Source organism: Ictidomys tridecemlineatus, chromosome 6 (assembly GCF_052094955.1).
Source record: "Ictidomys tridecemlineatus isolate mIctTri1 chromosome 6, mIctTri1.hap1, whole genome shotgun sequence".
In the NCBI taxonomy this organism is placed as follows: domain Eukaryota; kingdom Metazoa; phylum Chordata; class Mammalia; order Rodentia; family Sciuridae; genus Ictidomys; species Ictidomys tridecemlineatus.
In genome coordinates, this window is record NC_135482.1 from 86,640,902 (window position 1) to 86,661,999 (window position 21,098).

The 21,098-nt window shown below is 35.2% G+C and overlaps 1 protein-coding gene across 1 annotated transcript; it reads right to left on the reverse strand.

Moving 5' to 3' along the window:
- Positions 1–1,763: 1,763 nt before the first annotated feature.
- Positions 1,764–19,624, reverse strand: Cmas (cytidine monophosphate N-acetylneuraminic acid synthetase). The gene is made up of 8 exons (XM_005328903.5): positions 19,274–19,624; positions 12,672–12,814; positions 12,366–12,521; positions 7,506–7,639; positions 5,509–5,603; positions 4,961–5,132; positions 3,709–3,862; positions 1,764–2,360 (listed from the first exon to the last, which is right to left on the reverse strand). The coding sequence occupies exons 1-8, from the start codon at positions 19,528–19,530 to the stop codon at positions 2,170–2,172; spliced, it is 1,302 nt and encodes a 433-aa protein (XP_005328960.1). The 5' UTR covers positions 19,531–19,624; the 3' UTR covers positions 1,764–2,169.
- Between the last annotated feature and the right edge of the window lie 1,474 nt (positions 19,625–21,098).

Genomic DNA, 21,098 nt, shown 5'->3' on the forward strand with positions numbered 1-21,098 from the left:
AGACCACAGGGCTAATGGTGTCAAACTCAAGATTTGGTATCTGAAGAGAAAAAGAAGCTGGGCATGGTGGCACATGCCTGTAATCCCCATGGCTCAGAGAGACTGAGGTAGGGGGATCCAAATTCAAAGCTAGCCTCAGCAATTTAGGAAGGCCCTAAGCAATTTAGCAAGACTCTGTCTCAAAATAGAAAATAAAAAAGGTTGGGGATATAGTTCAGTGGTTAAGCGTCTCTGGGTTCATCCCCAGTACAAAAAAAAAAAGAATATAAAGTAAGGAAAACTATAACATCTCACTAATGAAAAAAATTGAAAGGTGAAGTCCAAGGAGTCTGGCTTGGAATATGCTCAGTTCAAGATATAACTAGGAGTCACAACAGAATATTGAATTAGAGCTGGGCATGGTGGCACATGCCTGTAATCCCAGCAGTTTGGGAGGCTGAGGCAGGAGGATCGTGAGTTCAAAGCCAGCCTCAGCAAAAGCGAGGTGCTAAGCAACTCAGTGAGACCCTGTCTCTAATAAAAAATAGGGCTAGGGATGTGGCCTAGTGGATAAGCATCTCTGGTACAAAAAAAAATTTATATATATATATATATATATATATGTATATATATATATATATATATATACATATATATATATATATATATATATATTTTTTTTTTTACTTAGTTAGAGATTAGATCTGAGAGTTATCCACATGGAGATTATAGTCCAAACCTTGAACACAGATGTGATCTTTGGGGGAAGAATAAGAACTAGGGTAAGAAACTTTGGGGTAAATTTAAGGATAAAGAAGAAAATAAAAGTCAGCAGTGGGAAAATCCAGAAACATGAGAAAAACCAGGACAAGATGTAAAGGAAACTAAGGTAGGATATGGTTCTTTTTTCCTTGAAATTATCTCTGTTTTGTAAGAACAGACCCTCAATTGTCCAAATCCAAGTCCTGACAGGAAAACAACTTCCTGGAAAGCTTGGCATGAATGGCTTGCTTCTTGTTGAGTTTAAAAGGAATTCCTCTTGAATGAAATTGTGGCACTTGCTGGTAACTGGATGGGACTAGAGACTATCATGCTAAGTGAAATAAGCCAATCCCCAAACACCAAAGGCCAAATGTTCTCTCTGGTTTGTGGATGCTAATCCAAAACATGGAAGTTTGGGGAGGGGAATAATAGAAATAGATTGGACTAGACAAAGAATAAGGAAGGGGAGGAGAAAAGAAAAGACAATTAATTAGTCATAACTTTCCTAGCCTTGTATTTGTATACATGACCAGGGCAACTCCACATCATGTATGACTGCCAGAGTGGGAACCTAATAGAATAAGTTATACTTTATTTATATATATTCTGCCAAAATACATGCTACTGTTATGTATAACTGATTTTTTTTTTTTAAAAAAAACAGGAATTCTTCTTTTGGTAGAAAGAGATGTAAATGTTCCACAGGAAATGTATTTATCAGTTAATTGCCTACATTTATGAGATAATGTCCCATGCTTGGAATCCAATCAAGTAGGAACAATTTGTGTTGGCCACAAAATTATGATAGCTGAATATAGTACACAAAATTATCATTATCACAGAGGTAACTGCAAATGATTTAATCTAGCCTTCTTCAAATCAACATATAACCATCATGATATATGCATTTATTCAGATATTTATGTTTTACACTTGGCATCCAGTAGCCTGTTTCTTACTAAGACTGCACATAATGTTAAGAAGAAATAAATGTCTTTTATAATAAGGCAATTTTCATCAAGTTTGTGAAATGTAATTTTATTAATTAACAGAAGGGTGTTCTTGCCAGACACAGTCTCCAAATAAATAAAATCCCAGCATCATTAAAGCTCACAAATACACAGTTTTCCAGGGTACAATACAAAATCAATGTTGATGATTTCTTACTTGTATTTTCTAAAAATCTAAGAAAGACTGTGAACAATTTCTAAATAATTTTCTTGCATAAAGATAAAGTAGGGCACAATTATTTCATAGATTTTGGAATGATAATTTAAGATGACTTTGCTTTTTAAAAAGGCATTAAGATCTATCACAAATCAAATCACACCTTCTGCAACATTACACCATGGAATTGTACCCAATCAAAAATAAAAGCAAAGTGGCTGAAGAAGGCTGTATTCTTTTTTACCAACATTACACTAATTTCTATTTTTGGCATGAATTATTAACCTTTTCCATCAGTAGGAAAATGTGCTCTGCAAACTCTCGGATGGCACCGCGGCCACCATTACATTTGCAAATATATCCAACAGCCTTCTGAGCTGCAGAACAGGCATCAGCAGGAACACCATTTAGGCCCGCTCTCTTCAAGCACTCTTCATCAGACACTTCATTTCCTATCAAGTAAAATAAATACTAATTGAACATTTAGTGAGACATAGGATATTCTAGCTAAAAATGCAAACAAGTGAGAACTGGTAACTTTAGTTAAGACCTTAGGAATTACGTAAAGATTAGACAGAGCAATGAATCTTTTAAAGGGTAACTGAGGTCTAAGATTTATCGTAAGCAATTAAAAAGAAACTCTTATCAGGGACAGGGAGAGACTAGAGTATTCTTTCTGCCTGCCATAAACATAATCATTAGAAATTCTATGTATGACAAATTATTTCAACATTTTATGAAGGAAAATTTCAACCATATGTAAGAAATCTAAAGTTATACTGAATTATTATCAGTGTTTTGGAATCACTTATTAATTTTTTTCTATTCCCTCCTCCTAGTTTCCTTGGGCAGAGGAAAAGAAAGGTATTCCTAGAAATATTTTACCCAAAAACTCTTTAGCAGTTATCTCCAAAAGCTAAATATATTACGTGACATATTATCAAGCTCACGAAATTGACAGTAATTCCTCAATATCACCTCATAACCATGTTCGAATATCTCCAATCATCTCAAAATTGTTTTTTATGCTTCATTTTTTTTAAATTTAGGAGTCAAATAAGGCCCACATAATGCATTTTTCTTAATGTGTATCTTTAGCCTCTTTTAATCTGTAATAGTTCTTTTGATTTGTATCCATATATATTGAAGAATTAGCATTTTCATCAAAGAATTAAATACCAAATCACACTGACATGACTACATCATTTCTTTCCCCCTTTTGCTTCTTCTTTCTTCTCCCTCTACCCAACCTCACTTTTTAGGTAAGATAAATTTTACAACTCCCAGTACTTTAGATTCACCATTCCGAGTTTAATTATTACTATATTGTAGACAAAACAGTACTAATATAACTTTGCTCTATATTCACTGAAATATTTTTCTTGTTATAAAATATACTGAAATTTGAGCTGTTTTCACTGAAAGATGATGAAAAATAAAGTCAGTATTTTTTTGTGTGTGTAATTCAGTCTTTGAACTAAACTTTGCAAGGAAATTTTACTTATGAAAGTGTTGGCTATGTATAACTATAAACCCTAATTAAAAAAAAAAAAGTGTTGGTATTTTTGCATCAAACCCAGGGCGCTTTACCGTGGTGCTACATCCCTAGCTCTTTGTATTTTAAGATAGGGTCTCACTAAGTTGCTGAGGCTTCCCCAATTTAAAACTTTCGTCAGCAGTGCAAGAAAGCTGCTATTTCCCTATAATCAAACTAATCTAGGAAATTTTCTTTCCTATTATTCTATTTTTTGAAAAATAAATCCTGGTCCATTTTACTAAGGTTGTATAAAAGACACCAACCAAGATATGCCACTTCTTTCCAGCACAGGCCCATTTCTTTTCTCCACTCATCTACAAGGGCCAGTTTGTCTGATACGCTGACTTCCATTTTGCAATCCAGCTGTAAGGAAGAGAGTGTCTCCTGGGAACAGTCCCTTTCTGAGATGAATCTCACCTGAAATGAATAAAACCCCAAACCAAACAAACAAAAACACAAAACATTTAGGAAAAATCAGAAAGGAAACAGAAATCTTTCATAATAAAATAAGGCCTTGTAAATAATCTATCACAGATGAGTAGTCTTTTGACCTTCTGAAGGACTAATTATAGTAAAATCAACTGTCATTTGAAAATGATGATACTTTAAAACAAAGCTTATTTTATTTCTAAAAGCCCAACAAAGGCAAGACAGTGTAGAGGATTCTACCCACAGGTACAAAATACAATACACACTGTCTGATACTAATCTAACATTTTCTGGTCCTTCAATTTATTAAGAGAAAAGTACATAATCTCTCTTGTGCTGCTTAGTAACACATATTTAAGAATTCTAGTGAATTATACTTGGCCTTCATTTTAAAAAAATATAAAGACTAAGTTGTTTCTAATTAAAAATTTCATTCATAAAAATATACTACATTTTTTAATGCAAAGTATAATTTGCTTGACTCCTAGGAGGGACCAGCAGCAAGTTCTGGTAGTGTGCTGCCTGGAATGGGCCAGCTGCAGCCTGCATGCAGGTTGTGTTCAGGGCTCCTTGAGGGCAGGAGAAATGACAGGCTGCTGGCTGTTGGAGGATGCTGGGGACTTAGGGAGGAGCTGACTTCCTTGAAGTAACATATTTCAGAGGCCAAAAATAAAGGTGTCTGAAATCCTGCTTAAAAAAAAAAAAAAAAGAACATGCTACATTTTAAAAATCCACAAGATATTTGCCCTTTCCTAAATGCCAAAACTAGTTAGGAAATCTTTCTTGTTCCAAGATCCTGTGGCAATTTCTAATAATCTAGTTAGCACCTATTTAAAAGCAGTATATTTACACTTACTGAATAAATTACACTCACTGAATAAATAAAAAAAATATTATTTGATGATTAAAAAAATCTCAATTTTACTCATCCAAAAATAAAGTGTGATAATTTTCTAGGCATGTGAGGTTAAACTTAAGATTATTTTAATAATTAATACTAAAAATTTAAATCTCTTAATTCCTTGCATATTCTTTAACCCTGAATCAAAATCTTATAAAATAATGCTACATTCAGGGAGCACATACCTCAATACCACTTTTCTTTAATAAACTTATCCCAATAGCATCTTTTACATCATAAGATATTATTTCTTTTTGGTCTCCTGATACATAAATGTGGCCATTGGTGAGACATCCATCAATATTGCATACCAAAAGTTTTATCTCCTTAAACTTCTCTTTGCCAAAATAGCCATATCTAAAAGAAACCAAAATAGACCTATGAGTACAAATGCAGTACTAATCACTCCCTCTCATCTGGCCAGCACCAGTAACTGAATCCTCATGCTCCATTCAATTATTCAAGTATTACTCTTCAAATTTACTTAACATATAATATACACTTTGACTTACAGTGCAAGACCTATACACAGTGTGTTCTAACCAGATTATGTGTTTCTAAGTTTACTGAACAAGTCATCTAAAGGCATAACTTTCCCACATGAACAAACTAGTTCCTGAGACCCTAAGATGTTTGGAGTATTAGAAGTCGATGTCTAGATGCATAATTAAACATCATCTACTAAAAATAATTTTAGGCTCTAGTACAAAGATTATCCAAGTTTTTTTTTTACCTTAATACTCTTTGCTCTGCAATAGGCCAATCAATATCCACATCTATATCCACACTGTGTTCGGCGCGCATTTCGTAGTATGCCATTTTCCCACCCTAAACACAGTACAAATGTCATGAGTACTGTTTTTAATATGATCACATAAACTGTATTAAAATATAGAACAATGGATTAATTTCTATAGTACTAAGAAAAAGAAATAACCCAGTAAAATAAATAAGATACCACAAATTATTTGTTTTTTTAGAAAGCAAAGCTCACACAAAACTAATAACCTTTAATATGTAAGTACCATTTTTCTTCAAAAAGATTTCTATTTTATGATTGAAAAAAGAAATCACAGCCATTCTCCAGGATTGTTACCACAGGGATTTTCTAAAAAATCCCTTAAAATATTCCCCTTTTTTTCTGGAGATCTCTTCCATCATCATTCAAAAGCAATATAAAGGTTTTCAGAACTTCTGTTCCAACTTGCAACTAAGGGGCAGGACAGGGAGGACAATAGTACTACCTGTTGTACAGTACTGTCTTGGATGACTGAGCCACAGAGGAGAATTGGAAAACAGTTTTCCAGATTACATGTGGGCCAAGGCAGGGACAGATTCTGAGGTATGGGAGTAAGAGGAGGGGCCTTTCTCTGACAGTAATTATTTGAATGATCAGATCAATTACTAGAAAATTTCATTTTTTCCAGAATTGTTAGTCTTTTTATGAATCTTGTTATAATGAGAAACATTACTTTGCTCCACACTTTGGAAAAGGGTTAGATCAAAGTTCTCCTTAGAAAAGAGTTCATGGAAGATGGTATCTTTCTATGTCAAATCTAATTTTCCTCAATACCTGAACTTAACTGTACAGTCTACTTTTGCCTATGTAGTATCCAGAAGATTGGAAAAAATGCTTTTCCTTTTTTTCTTCAGAGCACAAGTCATATTCGAATTTTTACTGTAGAGTGATGAGGCTTATCTTTTTTTTTTTTTAATTGGCGCTGGGGATTGAAATCAGAGCCTCACTTATGTGCTTTACTCTCAGTCCCCAATCCCTTTTTAATGCTATTTTTTTGAGTAACATAAGGACATAGATCTAAAGCCTGACAGTCCCACTGACTAGCTATTCTGCCTTGAGTTAATTACTTCACTTTTGAGAACTAAAGTTTCCTTCTAGGTAAAACTGGTATAGAAACGTTTACTTCATCCAGCTGCTGTGCAGATTACATAAATTACCAAGTAAAATGTTCATATAGTCACTGGTACATTTAAGTGGTACATAAATAACAGCTATTAAAATTAACCATTTTACAAATATATGATGCAACCATGTAGGACCCAAAATGAGACAGATATTCAATCCCCAAGTTTTAAAATGACAGCAATGAGACAGAACAGATAAAAATGATATATTCAAGGTTAAGATCATTAGAATGTGGTGTTCTTGACTTCCAGGCTTGTCTTTTTTCACATCTACTATATTGGTTATTTTCTCTTTTTAAAGTAATAGAAATCATTCATCTGTACAGCCACAACCTACCTAACAGTACCACAAACATGTATTACAAACAATTCTGAATGGAATCATGTGAATATCAGGACACATGTAAACATTCAGTACTTGATTCATTTTTTAATTGTTTTTAGTTGTTGATGGACCTTTATTTTATTCATTTTATTTTTATTGTGGTGCTGAGAATCGAATCCAGTGCCTCACACATGTGAGGTAAGTGCTCTCCACTGAGCTACAACCCCAGCCCACTTGATTCATTTTTTATCTTAATATTATAGTTGGAACAGAATTCCTTTTATATTTACTAAATAGACTCCAAATATCACTTTGGGGGAAAACCTGCAGAATAAATGTGGTAAATGATAAACCTTGTCAGCTATTGCCTTTCCTCTGGGGGATGCTACTTTCTTTTAGCAACCATGCCAGACTTCTTCCCTGGAATTCAATGTGTTCATATGAAAGGGTTTGAAAGGACTTTATAAAATGAATGTACAAACCTGTAAGTAACCCATCTCTATCAAATGTCTTTTAGCAAAATAAAATGAGCCATTTTCATATAATTCTCCATCCCAGTCTTGTCGACGAGGTCGTTTAGCTGGATTCAAATTCAGAGGCTCAGTCACTTCACAAACTAAAAACAAAAAGCTATAGTCAGTCCATATTGCTTTGGATACAGAAAGTGTTCATTTGGTAACTTAAAAAAATAAAAATTAATATGAACTAAAAATATGTCATTTTTTCTTTATCTAGATAATTAACTAAAAGGACTTCTTTAAAGGAACAAAATATCCAACAATTCTAATGCTATATCTTTGCTTTCTCATAGTAACTGAAAAATATTTTACAAGGAATTGTAGAATAATCAAGGTTTAAGATATTTATACAAACATAATGCTTTGGGAAAACATCAAAAGCTGTCTTAAACTAACTTTGAAAAAACTAAGCTTATCATAAAATACCACATTCAGAATTTTAGCCCTTTATTTTTTATTGTTTGCATCTGTGTTATTTATTTAATGTGGTTGAAGAATTTCTTTTCAGAATTATTCAGAAAACAGGATTTTTCCCATTAACTTATTGAAACATTTAAATTGATAGAATGGTTATATATTAAATATTTTATCAGTAGTTAAAACTATATGAAACACCTATTCATTATTATGCTTGATAATGAAGACTTAGCAATATCAACATTAATGATGACAACACATTATAAAAAATTAAGCCTTTGGTATTGGTATATAGATATTTCCTTACCTTTTCAATGAATTTCCTCCTAATTTATATATGTATAGGTATACATCTGTGTGTGTGTGTGTGTGTGTGTGTGTTTAATAGTTGCTAATTCTTCAACATCTTTCTTTCGGCTGTAAAGTTTCTAGTAATAGCCTCTAGTTCTAAGTGTAAAGTTTCTGGTAATAACCTCTATTTACTTCACTAACTAAACCAATCTCTGTTCTTTTTCACCTGTATTTAATATAATCTAGGAAAAAACTCAGCAAATAGATTTTGAATAGCTACAGGTTGTAAGCATTATAGGCACTGGAGTGAAAAAGAGGAACAAGTCTTTTCTAGAATCAGTGGCTGCTTTCTTCATGGGGCTATTTGCTGAAGAGAGGACAAGGTAAGAGAAGGATCAAGCAGGCAAATGAGATGGCTTCTGCTAGGGTAAGAAAAAATTAGAAGAATTTTCAATGGCCCTGTAAACTTAGTAGCAAACTGTCGTCCAAATCCAAGTCCCATGTTTGGGAATCCTAAATAAAGCTAGCTTACCCAATGATTCCCTCTACAAGATTTCTGCTGAGGGTGCTGTGTGGCATGGGAAGCTGGGAATGGGCTGGAAGACAGGGTGCGATCCTGTGGTGCTTAGATCCCAAAGTCCTATTAGCAAAAGTCGGTAGGTAGATATCAACAGTATTTTCAAAATATATCTTCTGATAAGGTACCTGCACTAGGAGGCGAATTGAAATTATAGTTTAAAGATACCCAACTTATATATGAATCAAAGTTATTATGTCCTCTCTGGAGAAAATAAATACTATAGTCTCTCAAGAAGCAGCGGAAATACATTACTCGCAATCAAGAGAAAAATAGTCATAGAAACAGATCTATATATGACCCAGATGCTAGAATTTACAATCCAGGTCTCCTAAATAACTATTATAAATATGGTTAAAAAAACTAGAGAAGATAAAAAATGCATAAAGAGGGAGAAAATTTCAACAGAGAATAGAATCACTAAAAAGAAGGGGAGAGAGGGGGTGGGGAGGAGAAGGAGAAGGAAGGAAAACAAAAGCACAGTGTCTCCAATAATTCACTGGATAAAATTTATAATGCATCAGACAAGTCAAAAGAAATGATCAATAAACTCAAAAATTTAAAGTCATTAAGAAACTGCTCAAAATCAAGCACAGATAAATAAATAGTAAAGAACTGACCAACAGAATTGCGTACACAACATAATTGATTAAAATTTCTTAAACCGGAGTCCCAGAAATGTCACAGAAAAAAAAAAAATCTGAAGGGATAACAGCTGAGAATTTTTGAGTGATGATAACAGATATATCAACCTATAGATTCAAGAGGTTCAGAGAGTTCCAAAGAAAAGTATGAGTCAGAGTGTGGAAAACTAAATGAAAAGAAATTTTTGAGAGCAGTTTGAGGAAAAAAGACACATTATTACAGAGAAACAATAGTCAAAATGATGGCTGATTTATTATTTAAAAAACACAGATGGTAGAAAATAATGAGATATCTTAAAGATGAATCTTCAGAAGAACATCATAAAAATGCAAGTTTAAAATGCTGGAAAAAAAAGCCAATAAAAATTTCATACTTAATGGAAGTATCCTTAAAAATAAAGGCAAATTACATTTTTAGATAAACAAAAGCTGAATTTGTCACCAGCAGTTACAACTATATAATAAGGGCAAATATAAGAAATGAAAAATTACAGAAAAATATAAATATGCAGGTGAAAGATAAATGACTATTAACAATTTTAAAAAAGATTTAGTTGTTAAAATATAGCAACAATGTATTATGGCATTAAAATATATGTTGAAATAGACTGCTTCAATAAAAGTACAAAAGAAAGGGCATAAACAGAAATATACTGGTGTGAGGTTTTCAATTATTGATGAAGTTATAAAATACTAGTTCAGGGTAGATTGTAACAAAGGCATGAAGTATACTCTCTAGGGCACTGCTGTACATTAGAAATACAATGTGAGCCACATAAGTAATTTAAAATTTTCTACTAGCTACATTGTGAAGAAATAAAAGGAACCAAGCTAATTTTAATAGTACATTTTACTGGGTTGGGTGTGTGACTCAGTCATAGATTATTTGTCTAGCATGTGGAAGGCCCTGGGTTCTATTCTCGGCACCATAAAAACAACAAACAAACAAACAAACAAAAACAGTACATATTATTTAGTCCAATGTAACTAAAATATTACAATTTCAACATGTAATAAGTATAAAAATTATTGAGATATTGTAACACTTCTTTCATACCAAATCTAGAAATGCAATATGTATTTTATACTTAGCACTCACCTGAGTTTGGCACTGTTAACATTTCAAGCATTAACAGTACTAGTGGCTACCAGATAGAGCAGATATAGAGTAACAACTAAAAAAGAATATGTTATAGAAAATAAAATGGAATAATTTTTAAGGTACTGATTAAACTACTAGGACTTTTAGTCGTAATGACTATATAAACAAGGAACAAAAGAATCATTAAGAAATGCCAGACTGGGGCTGAGGTTGTGGCTCAGTGGCAGAGAGCTTGTCTAGCCCATGTGAGGCACTGAGTTCAATCCTCAGCACCACATATAAATAAGTAAATAAAATAAAGATATTAATTCCATTTACAACTAAAGAAAAAATTTAAAAAGAAAACAGAAATGCCAGTCTGGTTTAGAATAACTGCCTATCAGTATTCTATTTTATAGTGGTGTCAGGGAATATATCATGTGAAAAGACAAAGATATTGTTCCTAGCGTGCATTCTTAATGCTCAAAGACATTTCTTCAAATATTCCTGACTTTCTTAAAAAATATTTATTTATATATTTATTCAATAGGTGACAATTTATGAAATTGTCACCTATTGAATCTAGATATTTCTTGGACTTTTATATAGTATAAACCTCAAAATCCAATTTGAATTTGGGTTTTCTTGATTTGATTAAAAATTTTGTTTTTTTAAGATTTAATAGCTCCTTCCTAGATTTTATTTGTAGATTGGATAAATTAGTTTAAATTTTTATATTGGCAAGCAAGCCTAACAGAATCTGGCACAGAGAAAATAATAAATGTCTATTGAATAAAAAAGTAAATATATTTATTGATATATATTGTCTTGATAAAATTCATAATTTGAGATTGAAAAGTTATTATTTTCAGTCTATCTATATCTCATATATACTCCTGATTATCTTTTTTTGTACTTTGTCCAGTTTCACTACCTTCATTACTATCTTATTTTTAAGACATATATTACATAGAGACAGGCTGGCTTTTGAAAGTCAGCAAATGTCAATGTACCTAAGAGAAATCACATTACTTTCCCCCAAGTATTCTACATTTACCTATTTGTTAGTGACTCTGGTTTTTTTATTAAATATTTTGTTAATTTATCTGACTAGAAATCAGGCTCCCATTAAACCCGTCTTACATATGAATTACAAATTTGGGGAATTTTATTCTTGAGATTTTCTAGAACTCTTTTGACAAATGCTTTTTATTTGCATATGTTTTGTATGCAGTTTATCTAAAATGTATTTGATCTATAAAAATGACGTCTGCCTCAAAAAGACAAGTAGCAATAGAGGATTAGAAAGTCTAATCATAAAGAAAAAAACAAAGAAATTGCCTCAATAAAAAGATTTAGAACTAATTATGTCATTGTTCCCTTTTTAACTCTTCTCAATCTTAAAGAATATTTATATATAAAAACTGATTCTCAGGCTGGGGTTGTGGCTCAGAAGTAGAGTGCTCACCTACCATGTGTGATTCTATCTTTAGCACCACATAAAATAAAGATATTGTGCCCACCCATGACTAAAAAATAAATATATTAAAAAAAAAAAACAACTGAAAACTGATTCTCCAGCTAGGCACAGTGCTGTATTCGTGTAATCCCAGCAGCACCAGAAGCTGAGGCAGGAGGATTACAAGCTCAAAGCCAGCCTCAGAGACCTTGTCTGTAAATAAAATACAATAATGGCTGGGGATATGGCTCAGTGGTCAAGTGCCCCTGAGTTCAATCCGTGGTACCCACCCCCAGTCCCCAAAACACCTTATTCTCAGTAAAATGAGCTAAAATAAAGACCGATAAAAGATTACCTCCTTTCTGAATTTCACTCCATCGAAACTGATGCCGTCTCACAACAGAGAAAACAGAATCATATCCTTCCTCTCGAATCATTTCTGCAACTTTCTGAAGATCCGTAGGATGTAAACATGGAGAAGTAGCTTGAATATTTCCTATGATATCAACCTCTTAAGAAGACAAAAGAAATGAAAAGGATATCAGAATAAAGTTTCTGGCAAGCAAGCAAACTAAGATCTTTAGTTCAGATGTTAAAACAAGTCTTGTGAGATGATAAGTTAGAAATTAAATAAAATTTTGAATAGTATCCAGACTCATACCATTGTGATAATTAAGAAATTCTATGATGGCATCTAGTGAGGTAGCACTGTCTTTTGACGCTTCAGAACTTCGTCGGTGAACTTGTGCACCAAATTGTTTGGCCACATTCTCAATTTCATCATGGTCTGTTGAAACCCACACACTGTTCAGATATTAAAAAAAAAAAAAAATTAAATTGTCACATCAACAAAAAGAAATCACGAACAATAAAAAGGAGCTCTGCAATCCTAGAATACAATTTACACATTGTTAGAATTGTTTTTTGTACCATTAAAATAATGTTAAACATTCAGAGTAATATAAATAATTATTAAGTATTTTGCATGTATATTATATCTGAAAAAAATTTTATACTAAATGTTTCCATTTATATCTCAAAAAATTTGTTTTATGTATTATATATTATTATCATTTTATGTATTATATATAATTATTATTTAGGTAATATAGTTCTATAAAACTAGATATACTATGCAAAAAACCACTAGATGTCGAATCTAAAGAAATTAAAAGAAGATCCTGATTCTTATTCCCCAAATTCAAAATATTTTATGAAATATTTTAATAAACTTAAGAAAAACATGGCTTGGCTTAGCCAAGTCATAAAGCTGAAAGTTTCAAGCTTAGAATATACGCCCAATTCTAGGCCCAAATCAGATAACTGAACTTTCCCCCCCTACTTTATCAATGAATCATTTCTGCAACGATGAGTATGCAGAAGTTTGAACAAAGAATCAAGTTATAGCCATTGATAATAATAGGTTATGGGCCCTGGCTTGAGAGGCTCAGGAGAGTTTAACTCAACACTATTAATTACAACTTTCATAGTGGTATATTTAGACTTTATTAGGTAAAAACAAAGAATAAAAATGTTATTTGGGGTAGGCACAGTGGCGCACACTTATAATCCCAGTGGCTCGCTCAGGAGGCTGAGGCAGGAGGATCGAAAGTTCAAAGCCAACCTTAGCAATAGCAAAGTGCTAAGCAACTCAGTGAGATCCTGACTCTAAATAAAATACAAAAAAAAAAGGGGGAGGGATGTGGCTCAGTGGTGGAATACCCCTGAGTTCACTGCCTGGTACTCCTTCAAACAAACAAACAAACAAATAAATAAATGCTATTTTTGAGGATATAAACTAATCTGTACTTAAGTTGTTTTCTGTACCTTCACTGAGTCCCACTGCCAGAAAGAAAAATCTGAATATTACTCTAGCCACATTTTAGTACTGACATTATGCCCAGATATTTCAATGGCTTATAGTCTTTGCCACATATGTACACATATATATTTTTTCTTTTATTCCATTCACATAGTTGTTATAAGGATTAAATATAAACCATTTACCACAAAATAAACATTTAATAGATGGTAGTAATTAAAAACACTAAAAAACAGGAATGGTAATAAAGAAACATGGGCACTGTCTCATTTAATCTTCATACTGAAATCTATTGAAACCTGAAGTTCTACTTTCAAATCTTCAGAGGTCCAAATGCCTAATTTGTATGCATTATATAAGACAATGGCACTGTTAATATAAAAACAGCAATCCACATGCACACCTAAAAACACAACAATCATTGTGAAAGGGAATAAGTGAATAGATAAACTTCCTTTGGTTTAGATAAAATGCACAAAGAGGAAAGAATAAACATGTGTGCCAACACGCCTAATAATATTAAAATCAAATAAAGGGTCAAAGTCTAATGTCAATGGTTTTAGCCTTGAATGAAGGCATACTATATCAAACAGGATGAACAGGAATATCAACTAAATTGAAAATTGTAAACTGCCATTTTAGGATAACAAAGCATAGGCCTTTCATGAGTCATAAATCTAGACCCTAGAAATGAAACTAAAATTTATTTTCACCAGTATGTTATGCAAGATTTTAAAGATCAATTTGTTCTGTGGTTTACTTACACACTACTGAATCACTGTTGAAAACCAAGTACTTAAAGAGTTAGTTCTAGAAATAATACTTCACTAAATGAAAAGAAAATTTTTATCTCAGCATTTTTCTTGACTGCTAAATATCCTAGTTAGTATGCAAATTTAGCAACCCTAAAGATGTAATATTTTTAGTTTTGATTCTGAGCAGGGCCATAGAATTTGCCTCAATTAAGTCAATCATGGTTTTGAACAAAATAATCTTCAAGGTCTCTTCTAGCCCTAAAACCACAAACCACATAGCTGTAATTTTCTTCAATTCCCTTCTAAGGTAAATATTTGTCAAAGGAAGAAAGAAAAGGGTTGGAGGCAGGAAGTATGTGCCAAAGTCCTCCTGTAGTCATAGTTAAGTCAATTAAATTAAATCAACACACTTTAATTGAGGATCTAAAGTAATAAAGCATATCAAGATAAATAAGACTGTACCTACTCATGACAAGTTTTTCATCTAATCTGCAGTGGTTTTCCCAGGCCCAATATGGCCCACTCCTCAGGCTGGGTTTGTAACATTTTATTGAAATACAGTCACACTCATTCATTTATGTATACGTGTCCTCCTTTCACAACATAAAACCACAGAACTGAGTGGTTGTAACAGACACCATCTGGCCTGCAAAGCCTAAAATATTTACTATCTGTCCCTTTATAGAAAGTTTGCTGAAAGTTGAAATACAGAATAAAAACATATTTCCATTAACTCTTCAAAGCCAAGGAATGTAAGCACCAGAATTTTGAAGATCATTACTAATTTTCCATTTTACAATCAAAGAAACTATAGTCCATGGAAGAGATCAAGACTGTAAAAATCTCCATTACAAGAGGAAAATGTAAATGTTAGATCACACACTATGGGCCTGTACATACATTAACTCACTTGTTCTCCTCAGCAAGCTTATAAGGTAGACATTTAAATCCATTTTGTGGATGAAGAGACTAGGGCATGTAAGCAAACATTACATGGTTAATATATGGTGAAGCTAGAATTCAAATACATACAGTATAACTCCAGGGTCTATGATCTTACCACTCTCAATACTGCTGGCACTAAATGAAGGAATAAACCATGTTGCTATGTATGAGAAAACAGACTTGACTATTTGGAGATCAGCAAAGCCTTCATGGTGGAAGTAGTCATAGTCCCTCCTGTTACCCCAAGTTAAACTTTCCAGGTCCCCAGAATGGAAGTCACACAGCAAGCAGCAATGAGAACCAAACAGAATAAAATCACATTATTACATGATATTGTGAGTTAGAGAAGGCAGTTAAAAATATATTCATTTTGCTAGTTACGGGAAAGACTGATTTCATTTCTTCTAATCTCTAATATTGGTATGGAGACAGAAATGGCAGGTAACTCAAAGAAGTTGAAAAATGTTATCCCTATAGTCAAGGGGTTTATACTGTAGTCTAGATGAATGAAGTGAAACTGATACAGAAGAAGTTGACAGGTAAGTCATTTTTTAATGGAATTCTGTACATATTCGTTTTATAATGAAAACAGGAAAATCATTGTTTAAAACAAACATGTGTGTTCTAATCCTTTCAAAACAAATCTCCAATGTACACTGTAATGGCTATTTTGTTGTATTTTGACTCCCAGAATCTATTCCCCTCACTTTTGCTAACTGGACTTAATTTTCCTATTAGACCTGTCATGTACTTCAGTGGGGATTCCATTGCTTCCCCAGAGTGGAAGACGCAATAAACAATACAAGAGTCTTGTGATGGTAACTGGTTCTAGTATAAGCAGAGGACCCAATGAGACCCAATGGGAACTTTACTAAAGGTTTGAGGAAGAGCAATTTTTTCTGATAACACTTAAATCTAGAAGGATTTGAGGAGTACTGTCCAAGGATAAAGAAAGCTGGTTACCAGTTTAAGTAGAGAGGACAGGTTGTACTCTATTTTAATAGGGGCAAGAATCCTGTGTAAACTGAACTCAAATTCCCAGAAAATATGAGCCTGGAGACTTTTTCAAAGGCTAGGGTATGCTACTTGAAAGGCGCTGAGAGTTGTTCAAGGGGATTAGTCCATGTAAAGGTTCACTTGCATTTATTAATTGGTGCTTATCTAGGGAAGAAGCAGATTTCTTTCTTTATAAAACTGACAACATTGCAAATTGAAGAAAAGCATTCACCAAAGCCAGGCCTTTATCTTTTCCACAGGGACTGAGTTATCTTTCAGAATGTTTGCTTTTGACCTTGGGGGAGGGATGCAGTTTGGGGTGGCAGAATTACATCTCAAAGGGCAGAGAAAGTTTCTACAATTGAAAGCTTTCTAAAGCAACTGTTTTAAAGGGGGGTTCAAAGGCTATCAGCCTATTACCAAGTTTTTCCAGGAATAAATAGTACATTGTGGCAGCATTAAACCTTCTCAGCAGGCATTTTATGGGGGGCTGGAATCATGCTAGAGACAAAGCCTTAAGCTGCTAGAAGCCATGATAGAGCTAAGACGCTTGGTGCAATGGTTTGGGAATAGTTTTGCAGTTGTCAGTACAATCATCTTGACCTCACAAAAGAGCAACTTATCCAAAACCAAGAAATTGAGAATTTTGGTGATAGAGTGCACCATCCCCTTATCTTTTATTTTTCTTCAAATCATTGATGACCACCTGATACACTATATATTAATGTCTGCATATTGCTCATCCTTCCTTATTGTAAAACAAGCTCCATGCAATTAGATGAAACTGATAAGTGGGTTAACTCACTCCTAGCACTAGAAAGTCTGATTTTTACTATTTGTCTTACTCTCCAAATAATGAGGCAGTCTTGCCTGCAGAGAATAAGGGAAAACATCAAAGAACAATATCAGTCATATGACCCACTGATCACTAATCTTTCTTGAAGTTTATAGGACCCAGGAATGCCTGGCAATTGAAACAACATCAAGCAAACTGACTACTGCAACTGACCATTCCAGAGTTCATCTGGCTATAGTGAAAGTGGCATTCCTTACAGTATAGAATTGGGGAGACAGACCTCCATCTTCCACCTGGCAACCTCTTAAGTTCTTTCTTCTTCCACTCTTTTGTCTCCTCAGGTATTGGGTTCATAGGATGGCAGCAGAACCAGACTTTTCACAGTCATATAGGGACTGATCCTCCTGCTACTGCTATGACCCCTGCTTTAGGACACAGAACAGTGTCTGCCAAATAATAGATAGTTAAAAAATATTTGCTGAATGGAAGAACCATTTTTTGACCTTTTTAATTTTTGTATCTGAAACAAAACTCACCCTTTTTTGTTAAATCATTTTCAAAGTGGTGTTCTGACATATGCAATCCATGTAAATGATAGTTTTATTCTCAATCTACTGTGTGATTTTGATCTCTAGTATTATAAATTTTACTCTTCCACTATGGTCTGGATGTACTCCCTTATCTTAGTACTTCTCACTTTGTACCCTTCCTAAAAAGGTAAAAACTGTCCAAAAGTCTGCACACTTCATAAGGACAACCACATTCCCTTCATCTTGGTATTCCCTTGTATGCATGGCAGAAATGAGGCCTTAGGAAATGTTTACTGAATTGAACCAAACCCCCAAGTTCTTCCCTATCTCTCCTTAGCACACTTCCTATTACATTAGTGTTATCTTCTGAGCACCAGCTCCTATTTGTGTGGCTCCACCCAGAGCTTACTTTGGGTTAAAACATTAAGAAAATTAGTAAATTTATGCTTTTTGGTATCTATCTCACTCATAAACGAAATTGGTTAAATGAAACTCATCCATATAGTAATATGGGTAATTAATCATGGAAATTAATATGCTTCGAAAGCAGACATCTCCTTAAAAAGCAAAACAGCTAATTATTAAAATAATTTCATTTTCTCAGTAACAAATTCAAGTGTAATTAGGTTGCATCTACTATGTGTAAATTCATTCTTGGTAAAGACTTTCATCTCTCTTCTTTGATGAATGACATCAGCTTGCAACAAATGACCAATTTGGCATGTGGCAACGTCTCTAAATGATGCACAAATTAAACTGTCCTTAGGGCAGACAAAGTTCAAGAGATATAATAAAATCATTTACAAACATAAAACAGCCAGTTGTATACCTTGCCACTGTCTCTCACATCCGTACAAATGTAAGGAGCTTTCTAGATTGTGCTGACTCACAAGCAGATAGCTGGTATTTTTCAAAGGTTAGGAAAGGATCTCCAAGCTGATCTTAAAACTAGGAAGCCCTGACATCGGACTCCACTCATGAACCTGATGCCTCCCTAGGAGGATCAGCATCAAGCAGTTATCAAGGCTGAGCAACAGGGGAGCCTGCTCAAGGGCCTCCGTCAAAAGGAGCTCACACAGATGTTACACAGGGGGTTGGTCTCCTTTGCTTTTGCCAGTGAGGTCCACCCGGTTGGAGGTGACCGTTAGGTAGGGGAAATCTCCCCTTATAAAAGTATGGCATGCTCAAGGGCGAGACAGGAACTGTTTCAGGTCATGGCTATTACAAGCTACGGAACAAGGAAGGCGCTGAAGCCCTTCCTCCGGAGCTCTCGGCCCGGGCCCCAACACCCGGATCCTGCACGCCCCTCATAGGAGCGATCACACCCTCCAGGAGCAACGCCCCGGGAACCCCCTCCAGCAGCCCGTCTCCTCTCCCGACCCCAGCCCAGACCGCGCCTCCAGTCTCGCACAAGCGCACCTCTGGAAGACCCCCGAGTCCAGGGCCGCACGCAGGACCCAGCCAATGAGCGGGACCCCCGCCAGGTGCTTAATGTTCTTCAGGGGGATGCCTTTGCTGCCGCCCCGGGCCAGAATTAGGGCCGCCAAGTGCGGGGGCTTCTCTACACATCGGCCCTGGCCGCCGCGGGAGTTGCGCTGTAGCTTAGGCGGTCGGCCCCTGGACGACCGCCCCCGTGGATTGCAGACAGAGGTGGACCCCTTTTCCAAGGAGTCCATCTTCCTCCTACGCCTTCGCTCCAGCTTCTCCACATCCGGGAGCTAGTCCCCCGCCAACTCAGCTACGGCTCCGCCCGATCCCCGCCCGGCCGCTGGAACTGGCGGCTGTGCCACGCCCCGCCCACGCCCACGCCCCTCGCGGTGCACGCTGGTTGTTGTAGTCCGAGCCTTCTGCCGGGTCTGGCAAGGCAATCTAGGCTTGCAAGTCTGGGGTGCAGGGACCCTTGGGGAGGTGTGGTTTCTAGGATGCTTGATATTGTATGTATGTGTTGAAAATAGGCTAAATGGGTTATTGATTTCTTTTCTTTCTTTCTTTCTTTTTTTTTTTTTTTTGCTAAAGAACTTCCACATTGAAGAACTGTAGTGGGTTGCTAATGCACACCCTGATGTATCCTAACACAAATGAATTTTAAACATATGTCTTTCTTCTGTGCTTCTGACCCAGTTTTTCCCCCAGGAGATTGCCTCATTCGAATGTCCTACAGGCACTTTAAAATCAACATTTTAAAAAGTCAGCCTTCCCCATAACTTAACTTCTCTGCTCTATCAACAACATTATTACTGTTGCTAGTCAACTTTAGTGTTCTCTTCTAGTGTAGTGCATACCTATTATCTTTTTAGAAAAAAAATTTAATTTCTTGACTGCCAAAAATTTTTCCTTTTAGGAATTGTTACCTCTCTCATATGGCTGAGTATAAACTCGTATTTTTTACATTGTAGCAGTGAGTGTGTGACCCCATCTACCTGAATATAATTTTAGTCTAGGGGAACATACATATGACCAAGCAGAGCCTTTCAGAGTCCTTTCCAGAGATTCATGGAAAGAAAGGATCTGTCTCTTGCTAAATTTTGGGTGGCAAGGATCTTGTAAAGTGGCTGGCAGTAAGGGTCGTTCCTCTTCTGAAAGGGCTGGGAGACTGATGTTCATACTGAAGAAAGCAGGACCAAGACATACAAGAAGAGCATTGTTCAAATTTCTTGCCTAGATGCAAGCAAGAGGTTTAAATACACACACACACACACACACACACACACACACACACACGCACACACTTTTTTAAAAAATAGATTTTAAAGAATGCTAACCTAACACATATCTTTTATTTTACCATTTTGAAAGCCTGTATCTGGAAGTAGAGAATTTCCAGAAAGAATGGAAGGTAATGGATTGCCTTATCTTCTTGGAAGGGGTAAAAGACCTGATTCTCAGACTTTGGCCCTTTATGAAAAGGAAAGAATAAGCCTTTGGTGTTGGGTCCTAGGAGAGGGGCACTGAACACTTCACATCACTTTACCTGTGAAGTAATTGACGACTCAGTCTTTTCTGGAACTGGTTCTGGGAGAAGATGCTTTGGGTAGGTGAGGAACAGGTGTGAGCAGATACCAGTGCAGTGGCTACAGAAGGGTGGCAGACTCTGGGAACCATGCCAGCACTTCAGGCCAACTGGGTACCTTGTCCTCACACACTGGCTCTTTCAGTAAGACTTTGCTGTTGCCAAGTTTCAGAGACACCATGGCTCTGAACTTTTGTTAATTGGGTGCGAAGGACACTTTCTGCTTTTTACATA